Source organism: Leuciscus leuciscus (genome assembly GCF_965113295.1).
Source record: "Leuciscus leuciscus genome assembly, chromosome: 9".
Taxonomy (NCBI): Eukaryota; Metazoa; Chordata; class Actinopteri; order Cypriniformes; family Leuciscidae; genus Leuciscus; species Leuciscus leuciscus.
This window is the reverse complement of record NC_138733.1, coordinates 16,485,904-16,498,298: the sequence shown is the minus strand read 5'-3', so window position 1 is coordinate 16,498,298 and position 12,395 is coordinate 16,485,904. Positions and strand designations below refer to the sequence as shown.

At 38.2% G+C, this 12,395-nt stretch overlaps 1 protein-coding gene across 1 annotated transcript in view; it reads left to right on the top strand.

Annotated features, from left to right (window-relative positions):
• Positions 1-276: 276 nt before the first annotated feature.
• The window catches only part of tyw1 (tRNA-yW synthesizing protein 1 homolog), a 58,668-nt gene continuing 46,549 nt past the window's right edge, over positions 277-12,395 (top strand). The window contains exons 1-7 of the mRNA XM_082181023.1: positions 277-477; positions 844-974; positions 1,087-1,221; positions 1,325-1,429; positions 2,592-2,786; positions 2,871-3,149; positions 4,367-4,486. Coding sequence (XP_082037149.1) covers positions 417-477; positions 844-974; positions 1,087-1,221; positions 1,325-1,429; positions 2,592-2,786; positions 2,871-3,149; positions 4,367-4,486 — 1,026 coding nt within the window. The 5' untranslated portion in view covers positions 277-416. The remainder of the gene's footprint in view (positions 478-843; positions 975-1,086; positions 1,222-1,324; positions 1,430-2,591; positions 2,787-2,870; positions 3,150-4,366; positions 4,487-12,395) is intronic.

Here is a 12,395-nt window from a genome sequence, read left to right as displayed (position 1 = left end):
CATTTATATATTTATGTATCTATTTATTTATATGATATAAACAAATTAAATGCATATTATTATAATTGATTCAACCAATGAAGACTCACGTGGATGATCACAACAACAACAACAGGAGTATTAGTAGTAGCCTAGTAATAATAATATTAATGAATTTTTTATTACATGATTCAAATAAATTATATACGTATTATTATGATTAAAAAATTCAAACAGTGAATGCTCACTTGCGGAGTTAAATGACCTGAGATGACCTCATTTTCCCAGCATTCTTGTCATAACAATATGGCGGCGTCCTTCGGCGTGCAGCCGTAAAGTGAGCCAGATATTTATATGCGACAAATTAAGTTAGATATTTGGCTGGCTGGTGTTATATATTTATAAACAGTACTGTCCTGTTCGATAGACAACAGAAAATGTTGTTTTTAGCGGTGTTTTCGAGTTTGGTGTATTCTACAGTCGGCGCTGATTTGCAAGGTAACGTTAGGTTTATTTTGAAACGCATGGCTAATAATAACCCATATAATATGAGTTAAATTAAGCTGATAATCATATATAACAGTGTAGCCATGTTCTAGTATGCACATGCACTTATTTTTGCACGGTTAGGCTGTGTGTCAAAACCTAGTGAGCTCCCTACCTTCCTTACCAGTCTCGGCGTTTTTTAACGCGGCTATAATGGTAAACAATGCTGTCCAGGTAGGCGGCGTACTAGGTTTTGAGACACAGCCGTTCCGATTGTCTATCTCATCAACAACTAATGTTGCTTATTGTGTGCTTACATCATTACCGATAGGTCAAGTGCTATTAGTTTGCGCAAATCGTATTTTCTTGCGTTCACAGGTGCTTTGAATGATGTTTGGGATTTCACTGAGAGTTACCTGCTGTCTGTGTGGCAGAACAGGTTTTATGTGTACACTACTGCTGCTGTTCTCATAGGAGTCTGGTGTATTGTCAACATGCTTTTCAAAAAGGTAATTAAGTGTGTTTACGCTTAAAGATTCTCTGCTACTTAAAGTCTTTGTTAGGTTTTGCCTTGTAGTTTATAATGAATGCACAGCATAACATTGTCTTTTTCTTTTATAGACAAAAACGGTCAACCCTGTAAATCCATGGCCATATAAGTCTGCAAAAAAACACGAACTTTCACCTGTAAAAGAAAAGGTCATTCATGTTTCTGGGGTCAAAGTCTTCTATGGATCACAAACCGGAACAGCAAAGGTATATACAGTATAAATAAAATTATTATTATTATTTTCGTGAAATGGCCTATTTCAAAGAATTACATGCCAATGTGTGGTTTACTATTCTTAACTTTGCTTAGGGGTTTGCAAAAGAGCTTGCTGAAGACGTCAGCAGCACTCAGGGGATCCAGTGTGAGGTTATAGATATGAAAGAGTATGACCCAGATGACAGACTGGCTGAGGAGGTGAGCATAGCTTGTTTTCAGTGTTATTTCACTGCCCAAAATATGCTGGATTGGTCCCATACTGCATTTCAGACAGGCGGATCATTTTCAACTTTGAGGAAGTAGAAAAGGATTATTTAAACTTGAGGATTTGTCACGACTTTATGATAAGAATATCTCTTTAGGAATGAAGAATATAATAGGAATTACTGGGAGCTTCATATCTTTTAATTACAACTTACAGCACTAACATTTAAAGGAAATATTGATATTAAGGCTGGCAGTTAATCGCAATACTTCTCCCTGAGCGGAATGTAAAAAGATTGACCAGCGTTTTATCTCACTAGAACTTAAATAATTAAACCTCAAGAGTGTAAAGAGCAAAATATCATAATTTAATTTAAGTGTTCTTAAATGACTTCAGTACTGGCAGATAAAGGAAAAAACACAACTGCTTCTAAACTTTTTTTGATTGAATTTAAATTTGTCCGTTCTCACACTCTGAATCAGTGCGTAGTTTAGCTGAATCCATCCATCACAGGACAGCTCATAGTCTAAAAGACCCCAGTTGTTTTCCTTCCAGCAGTTATATAGCATTATAAGTGATAGATCATGGTTTATTCATGATGTTTGCGTAACATTTGGTAAATCTCAAAAACGGTCAAGAAAAGTCCAGATCATATTTTACCCCCCAAAAATAAAAAAATAAAAAAAGTATTTTGGATAAATTAAACTAAGCTTACTGTAATACCATTGCACTAAAATTTTATAACAATTGTATGTAGTCTACCGTAGTGCCATGGGAGAAAAACACTTACATTTACATAATTCGAATTGAAGTGCCATTTAAAAAGTACACGTCATGGCAGTATCTGTTGTACTGAATTTCATTTATTAATAAAAAATAATCGTTGTGCCAAGGCAGAGAATTTTAATTATTGTATTATACACTTTTCACACACACAATTTTTTATTTGTGTTTGTTTTAATTGTCATTAAAATGTCAAAAGGTCCTTTATAAATGATATTTATACAAATATAAAATATAGTTATAGTGATTTGTAATATAAATGTTTTTCTTTTGATTTTAGGGAAATAATACCCAGTCCACCCATTTAGTATTTGGTAATCACTCTTGTCCATCTCAGAAATGTCTTCATGCTCCTGTATCATTCTTCTCTAGTGTACAAGCAAGATGATCTGTGTTTTCCTGGTGGCCACATACACTGACGGACAGCCCACAGAGAGTGCCGAATGGTTCTGCAAATGGCTTGAGGAAGCGTCCACTGATTTCCGATATGGGAAAACATACCTGAAGGGAATGAGATATGCCGTCTTTGGGCTGGGGAACTCCGTTTATGTGGGCCATTACAACACCGTGAGACACGCCTGCATTTTTGCATCTGTTTTTGATTGGATTGTTTTGCATGAATCTTGCACTAAATATATTTTCTGTTTTCAGGTCAGTAAGAACATAGATAAGTGGTTATGGATGCTGAGTGCCGCACGGATCATGACCAGAGGAGAAGGAGACTGCAACGTGGTGAAGAGCCGACACGGCAGCGTGCAGGCCGACTTTCAGGCCTGGAAATCGAAGTTCCTGAGCCGGCTGCAGGCCCTGGCCAAAGGGGAGAAGAAAGCCTGCTCTGGCAAGTGCAAGAAGAGCAGCTGCAAGAATAAGAAGAAACATAAGGAGGAGGCAGAGGACAGTCGCTCGCTCGCTGAGAAGAACAGCTCTGAGGCAAGCCAGCCCTCCTCTCTGATGTCTTTGAACACATGTAGTCATGGTAACTGCTCTCGCGCTGCACACCCAGAGAGCAGATTGTTCCTCTGCAGTCTGTGGTGCACTCTTGTAAATGGGATCTGAACAGCAGGGGTGACATTACAGACAGATTTTATTCTTTTAGATGTCCCACTCATATATTTTACCTTTTGGAAACTTCGTTCTCATAAAGTTAAGCTCCTTTAATTCCCATTTTTCCCCTTTCCCACTGAAATTGTTCAGGTTTTCACGCCTGCGTTTCCACTGATTAGAGAGTCAAACAATGAAGTAACTGACTGTTACTACCTAATTTGTCCGCAAATAAACAGAGTGCTTCCCTGTTTGTTTACAAGTCTATTAAAATGCACTTTATTAATCAAAGTTATTTAATTCAGCTTTATGCAATCATAATTAATTCTAACTAATAAAATTCACAGCTATCAATTCAAGCAAAGCATTTGTTCATATTTTATCGTAGACATAGTTACGAGTGATAGAAGATTAGAAAAATATATTTTAACATTAAGAATAATTCAACTCAGCATCTCTATGCCTTCATTAGTTACATTTATCTGGACCAGAACCACATTTCTAAAAGTGGGACATCTATAGAAGGTGGGAGTTGAGACTAAAATATCATAGGCCCTCTTTACACCTGGTATTAAGATGCGTTTTGGTCGATCGGATCACAAGTAGACGAGGGAGACACATCCGTTTACACCTGGTGTCTCTTGTCCACTTTCAACCTCTTCTGTCCTGATTTCTTCAAGTGGAGGGTCTATGTTCGGGTAAATGAATGTTTTTTTCCAGATCTTTTAAGTCTAATAGACAAAATAAGGGTTAGGGTAAGGTTTACGCATTAAGTCAGTAGATGTAGAATAGACGAATTGAACACATTTGACCACATGAGCGTTAACACTACGAAAGCAATCCTGTCGAATGTGTTTTCGACTACCTCTGGAAGTGGTCGAAAGTGGACAAGCTCAAAACATTGTTGACCAGGGTAAACACAGTCATAGAGGGCTCTATTGACATCACACTAACACCCAGAACACACCTAGTATTGTTGTAGTGACTTAAAATTGTAACAAGTAATATTACATCCCACTTTAGATCAAACCAATTCCTGATGGATAAAATCTATCAATATGCTTCTGAGAGAAGTAAAAAAAAAAAAATTCTTGTTTGTTTTTCAGGAGGAGCTGATGGAGTCCAGCAGTGATGCGGAGTCCTCCGCTGAGGAAGAGAAGTCTCATGGCTCCGTCATTGACATGGAGGACCTTGGGAATGTGATGAATCGTATGAAGAAAGCCAAGGTAAAAACAAAACCAGCTCCACTTTGTTTACTCAGAGTTTGTGCTCTATCAGAGGCTGTTTAGTAGGGGTTTAAAGGGATAGTTCACCCAAAAATGAAAATACTGTCTATATTTACTCGCCCTCACACCTCAAACCCATATGTCACTATTTTGTGTTCTGTGGAATACAAAGTAGAATCTGTTCGCAGCTCTTTTTATTATGAGGTAAACATAACGTTACATGATATATTGTTGACAAGTTAACGTCTTTCCGCGGTTGTATGACTTAATACATAATGAGTTTGTTCACTCAAATTTAAATTGTCAATTACTCACTCTAATGTTGTTCCAAACCCATAACATTTTCGTTTATCTTCGAAACTACAAATGAAAATGTTTTTAATTAAACCACTGAATGTCCAAAAAAACTACAACTTTGACATTTCAAAAAGTTCATAGAGACATTATAAAAGAAATCCATTTGAATCAAACGATTTAATCCAAGTTTTCTGAAGGTACATGATCACTTTATATGACAAACAGTTTTAATTTAGTCTTTTATTCCCATACAAACATTGATCAATGCACTTACATAGAGAACATCAAAAATGATAAACAGAAGCTCAACTGCACTTGCTTGACGCACAAGAACCAATGAAGTCTCTTCTGGCATTTCAAGCAAGTATGGTTGAGCTTCTTTTTACCATATTTCATGGACGTTTAAAAAAAAAAATTATCCGAATAAAGTCGCTCCATCATATAAAGTGATCTTGTCTCTTGTGAAGACTTGTATTAAACCACTTGATTCATATGAATTTCTTTACGATCTCTTAGATTTTTTTGAATTGTCAAAGTTTTGGGTGAGTAGACTTTTAATGGAGGGGCAGAAATCTCTATAGAGTTTAATTTAAAATATAATTTTAGTTTCAAAGATGAATAAAAGTCTTATGGGTTTGGAACGACATGAGAGTAAGTAAATGACAGAATTTCCTTTTTTGGATGAACTATCCCTTTAAATTTCTATATTTTCCTCACGCAAATCTATCGTTTGGCTTCAGAGGACTTGGAATATAGCCTACAATTAGTATGGACCGCTATGAAGGTACTATTTTGGAGCATGACGTAATCTCTATGAGCTGTCGTTGTGTGGCAAGAGCTGCTTGAAGATGCTCTAAATTTATACTTGGGTTGGACAATTTTTTTTCACACCGAGCGGTTTTTGGACTGACGTTAGGGGGAGTAAATAATGACAGAGTTAGGTGAACTCTTCCTTTAAAAGGACAGAGTGCTGGAGAGTCATCAGCAGTGGCTCCATTGAAGGAGACTGAGTGGCAGATGGTTTGCTACAGCAGACAGCAGCTCCAGCAGGCGCTGGGAGGACTTGCGTAACCGTGAACTGTGATCACTGACGCCCACTCTACAGGCCTGTGCGCAGGAGTGATTCATGAGACCGAAGCGCAGACAAATCTTCCCATACACGCGCATATGCACACTCTCGCATCCTATTCGCAACAGAGAGGCTGTGAGCGCTAGAGCTGAGAAGATCCCAACCCCCTTTTAATCCAGTAAGATCCCTTTATGGATGCATTCAGGATTGGATGCATGTTTAAACGGATTCAGAAGATGTGTTTGGAAATGTGGTTTGCTTCTCAAGCAATCAGTCGATTGTGATGGTCCCGATACATAGATCGAATGAAATCCCAGAAGCTATGAATTTGTCTTTGCTGGAAGACAATAACAGGAGAGAGCAAATAGGGATATGAAAAATCCTGATGAATTTAATAGCATTATTGATTTATTTACTTAGGCTGTCAGTTTAATTATTGTAGTACAATTAGTTATCAAAAATGAAAGCATTTGTGTTCAGAAACATTGAGACTACAGAGGAATGCTTGGATTTTGAGACACATTTTACAAAGTTGAAGTACTTTGAACTTTTGGTGTATTATCCCTGGGCGTTTTCACAACTAGTTTGTTTGAGCACTTCAAGCGGTCTCAGGCCGATATAATATGAATATGCAAACACCCCAAATTATCTCACACCCCCTAAAAGGACCCACAAACGAACCACACTTTTCCTTACATTTTTCCTTTGGGTACTTTTGTGGTTCCATTTAGTCCCGTTTTAAAGGTGCAGTAAACGATTTCTGAGAATCATCATTGAACACACTTTTTTATCTTTTTAACCCAAACAAACACACCCCGCCCTTCATTGCTCTGCCCCCAAAATGCACGAACATGCAATACAAGCGTGGATGTCTCTTTATCATTACAGAAGTGAAGCAAAATAAAGCTTTGCAAATAATAAAGCGAAGATGATGAATGAACGACAAGGAAGAGCAAAACATGAATATACAGTTCATAACAGAAGCGAGAGTTCTTTGTCAGTCACCAGCAGCACATTCTCAAAACTCTCGTATGGAGCAGAAACAAAGCAACCTCTGAATCTGTTTTCAGGCCTTCCCGCTTCAGTCTCTATAGTGTTAAAAATATTTATAATATTAACGCGGGTGCTAAAGCTCTTGCCTAGTGATATTCCTCTGAGCTTTTCTCTTTTGTGAGCAAGAGGGAGATTTGAAGAAAGACTGTAGAAAGAGAAATGGCTGGGAGACATGACTCTCTCTCCTCCCCCATCATGAGTGGACACGCCCCCTACTGCTGATTGGCTACAAGTGTGTTGTCCTCGGTCCGATCCACTTTCAACAGCGTTTTCCAATTACATTGTGAACAAAAAACACTGAGTTCACTTGCAGCTGAACCTTGCTGGTTCACTGTGACTGAGCTGGGTTTGGTTCATTTGCATGTGTATGTGAAAACACCCTTAAAAACACTGAGCTTATGGCTCAAGACTGATGCAGCGGCCAAAGATCCTTAGGTAAATTTGATGCAGAACTTCAACAATCCAAAAATGTGCTTATCTTAGAGTAATATTTTAATTTGGGGTCACTTTTTTCATTTAATTTTATTATTTGAAGTAGAGTAGTTTATTTGATTTAAAACTTTACTTTTCCAATTAATTGGGAGCCCGAATAGTTACATTTTAAAGTCAGTCAGGTTTATTGTCATTTTTAGCAAATTGCGTGGAAATGATAGAAGGTGAGGTTTCTGGTTATATTGTGAATGATTCATTGTTATTTCAAAGAGAAAAAAAATCTATTTCATCGAAATGATCTTAATGACTTTTCCCTCTTACCCAAGTCTGTATGGCCAGGCTAAAAAATAACCAGCAATATAGGTAATCATCTGAGAGCCAGTCAAATGATAATGGATAAAATGTTTCTCTGTATGCGTTTAATTCTGAATATATTGCTGTACTCTAAAACCTTTATGTTAGAAGTTCGATGCATTAGGAATTTCATGTCTGAGAGGTGAAGTGTGTCCTTTCTGTGTCATTGTCACAAAACAGATTTGCAAGAATATCCAGAGGTTTTCTGAATGCTCATCCCATCTGCCATTAGTCAGCCAATCAGATAGTCTCACTCCAAACTCGCACCATTGGTTGAGGCAGTATTGCTGTGTCAGGCTGGTCGAGATGATTTCATTTGATGATGTAATTTTTTATAACGCCACAGTATACCACTTGTTTCTGCATATTTAGCTGTGAGGAGATGTATTTGAACATAAGACACTTCAATTTTGTTTCTAGTTTATTGACAGAAGTATTGACTACCAACCTTCTACTGTTTGTGTGAGTCACTGCTCAATGCTCCACCAAAAGTCACAAACCTCTAATAACCCTTATGTTCAGCAAATGCCATTGGTACTCGTATGTTGATCTAGCTAAACTGTTTTGATCAGCTCTGAGTTTGTTTCATCTTCACACTCTCCCAGAGCAGTTGCGCCTTTAACCCGGAGGAGAAACACAATATTACTTTAATACTCTGGTGACATGATGCATCTGTCAGTTGGTCATCTGCTCTGCTCTGTTTGATTTTGCTGTAGTTTACCATTTTTGTCATTTAAGAGCAGTGAATACATTTTGAAAGGGTTCTTACATTAATGTACATTTTCTCAGCATATTATTTCATATTATATAATATGCAAAACATAATTAGATGCATGCATAATTCACATTCTTAGTGGTGAATAATTATGTATTAATGATACTGGAATAATGACAACTGTTTTGAAATATAGAGTGTCTCTAGATTGTGTAGATATGGGTCTTGCGGGTGAAGAATTACTCCGCTTTGGCTCCAGATGGCATCAGAGACATATTGTATCTGGCTTTACTAATGCAGACTCCTGACCTTGCATTCCTGTATGTATGATCTGCACTGCTTTAGTTGTGATATTTTTTTTTCATATAAAAAGAAAATGATTTCTATTTATGAGTTTAATTTAAAATAATTGGTCATCCCTGTTTGAGGTGCAGAGATGACATGTAATCCATTAATAGGCTTGTGTATGACTCTGTGGCAGTTTCTGCATTGCTTGGAGTGGCACGATGTAGGTTACATTTGGCTCAAACACTGGCATGAGTTTTGAGAAGGTTTGTTCTACCAGTGGCAGAAACCTTTTAGAAAAAATGTTCATATGGGGTTGCTAGTGGTGCAGAATTTGCACCTTTAAAGGCCTATATATATATAAAAATTATTTTAATTTTTTTTGTCTCTTCCGTTTACCAGGGCAGCATTTTTTTTGATTAAAAGTAAAATTGGTAATGTTGTAAAAAAGTATTACAATTATCTTTTGTAATATATTTTAAAATGTAATTCCTGTGGTGGCAACTCTTGAGTTTTCAGAATCATTACTCCAGTCATCATTGTCACATGATACTTCAGAAATCATTTTAATATTCTGATTTGTTGCTAAAGAAACATTTTACATTAGAACAGTGTTTATTTGAAATGGATATCTGTTGTAACATTATAAATGTCTGTACTGTCATGTTTGATCAATTTAATGCAAATGATCAATTCCTTTAAAACATACATTGCTGTTCAGTCAGTTTATATACACACACACACATTTTGTTATTATATATTTTATTACATACATGGCTATTTATTTATTATTATTATTATTTATTTTTTAAGTTAAGTTTCTCCCCTAGGAAAGTGGGCCAAAAGTATAGGTGATATATTCTGCACGGCCCTTATTACTAGTTAAATGCTCTCTACAATTGAGATTGTCCCTATCCTTAATAAACCAAATAAGTGGCTGTTGACTCCTTTCCATTATCCAATTTGGTAATAACCGGAGTATAGACTCACTCCCACTCCTAAAATCAATAGCCACTGCCTAAGTCTTTTCATGCAACTGTAAAAGTTGTGACAATTCTCCAAAAATCCTCTTTTTCATAACATTCAGGTTTGGAATGACATGAGGGTAAGTAAATGATAGTATTTTTATTTTTAGTTGAACTGTTCCTTTTAAAGCTCATGTGAGACATTATTCTGGTAGTCCTCTTGAGTATTTGCATAATAATATATACATATATATTAAAGCACACATTTCAATGGCATGCATAGGCTTAGTGCATGTGTGGATTGAGGCAGTGTTTTCACTGTGTAGTATTCGCAAGGTGGAAATTGAGATAACCGCTCGTGAATGGGTATTGTCCTGCGGCCACATCAGCCCGTGTGGGACGGGCGGCAGCCGGATCGGCTTGTTGTCATTTCGGCTGGCTGTCAGTCTTAATGTGTCAGCTGCTCAGCCTGAACTCTGCAGGTCCACTGCCTGCATCGCCGCTGTCACTTGCATGGGTGGTTTGTGGGAAATGGAGCGTTTCCAGCTAAAGAGAGCTGCTTCAGTTCTGCCAGTCTGAAAGAGGAGGGGTGCAGAGAGCCGGCGGTTGCAGCCTAGTCAACTCTACGTTGTGCGTGCCAGTTCCACGATAGATCTCGCTGTGAAAGGGCATAATGTCCGCTTCTCAACCCAACCCCACCTGGTGCCTTCCACCCGCTCTTACTGTTGGATTTTGCTCAAGGGACATTGTGTACTTTGGAACAAAGTCACACAAACACTGAAACACTGCAGGTTTAGCACCAGTCTCAGACCAGATGTTGAGGGACCTCAAAGTTTTGTCCAAGAGCACAAATCAAGGAAGGCAGAGACGATGGGGCGGAGACGTGCCACTGGTAGGAAAATGAATATCAGAAGGAAGCGTCTGTAGGGTTTAAGTGCCTATTTGTTCACATGAACATTGCAGTTTGAAAGAACATCGTTTAGAACAGGCTGAAAAGGATATATTATATTGTATTATATTATAAAGGTTAGAAAATATTGATACTATGTTTTTGTTTTTTTTATATATAAATCTAGGTCATGGTAAGAGCACAAACTGTGCCTTACAATGATAAATTGGTGTGTTTTTTTTATTAATTTATTGTTTTAACAGTGTTTTACTTACTGCACATTTCATACAGATCCTTTGAATGTACTTGCTGTCAGGGTAAGAGCATTTACTATGACCTATGGAGTTCAGCTTAGAATGATTATTCCCTTCATCTGCCACATACAGTGCTGCACCTTTGACTCACAGTGTCTGAAACTGAAAACCAGACTGTCTCTGACCTTTTAGTGTGGAAAAAATAGCAAATACCGACATAATATATATACTTGGGAAGAAATATGGAATAGTAATATTTAGGGAAAAGAAGCAGGAACTATAAGCCGGGCTTTCGCCGCCAAGTCTGTATTTGCTGCATTGCTCGCTCTGAATTAAAGCCACAGTGCATTGCTTTTGGACAAAATAGTTGGGGAAAAAAACACGAAAAAAAATGGGGAACACGGTCGCATCGCAGCAGAGTATGCTGCACAGACAGTGGTCGAAGGAGAACACCTGAAAAACGTGGCACAATGGGTGATACTTGTCTGTATTTGCAGTGCACAAGGCGCAGTTCGGCTGCACGTGACAAACGCAGCCAGTGTGAAAATAAAATGGGCTCCTGCTGCTCCTGCTCAGCATACGTACAGCTTCTGCGCTGCTTACGCTCTGCATGTGCGTCTAGTGTGAAACAGGCGTAATAGAGGAAAGATATGTAGGAAGGTTAAGCATAATATTTACTTAGATCCCTCACAGCCACTTTCTCATCTGCATCAAAGTACAGTCTGTTTCAAAAGCTGTGTTGCAAGTTTTTATTTTCCCCACTGAAATGTTTGGGTAAGATGTATTTTCAGTGTTGTTGGCTGAATGATCAACCTCGAGGTATTGGTACAGTGATTAAAACTCACCTGGGCTGCCAGACTGAAAAATCATATCTCTGAGTTATGCACATTAGTTAGCAAAATGAATAAAACAAGAATTAAAGCTGCCATCGGCAAAATTTTTTTGATCATATTCAGTGTAATCGACACTATAATCCGACAGAACAACATAAATAAGGTGGTTTTAGAAAAAAACCCGAGCTTCTAACTCCACCTGGAGCGTGTTATTTGTTTTGCAAAAATCCAGCGCTCCCGCTTCATCAGGTCCAATCAGCGCAGGGGGGTGTGAGATCTGACTGTCAATCACAGGTCGTGCACACGCCACAGATCCCCCCCTCACTCGCGCACGTTAATATCACATGCACACGCCACGCCTGAAGTTCGCCTGGAGATTGCATGAAGCGTGATGGCGGAGAGAAAATCTACTAACAAGCTTCCAATTCCTCGGTTATTGCTATCTATGGATAGATTAGCCAGGGCAGCCTACCTCCGAGTCCATGGTGTTGATGATGCTGAAGAGACGGACGCGTTCACAGAAAATCAGGTACACACGCACAGTGACGCACTGACGAGCACGACCTCGATGGGAGGGTGCTCGCTGGTAGTGGGGAGGGGCATGAGAGTTGTAAACATTCAAAATTTTGGCTAATCGACCCAATCTGCCAGACTTGCCGACGGCAGCTTTAATTTGATCTCTTTAGTTATGTACATATTGAATAATATTTTGAGAAGGTTCAGCAGACTTATTTTGTTCCACTGACGCACCGCCATTGGTTGT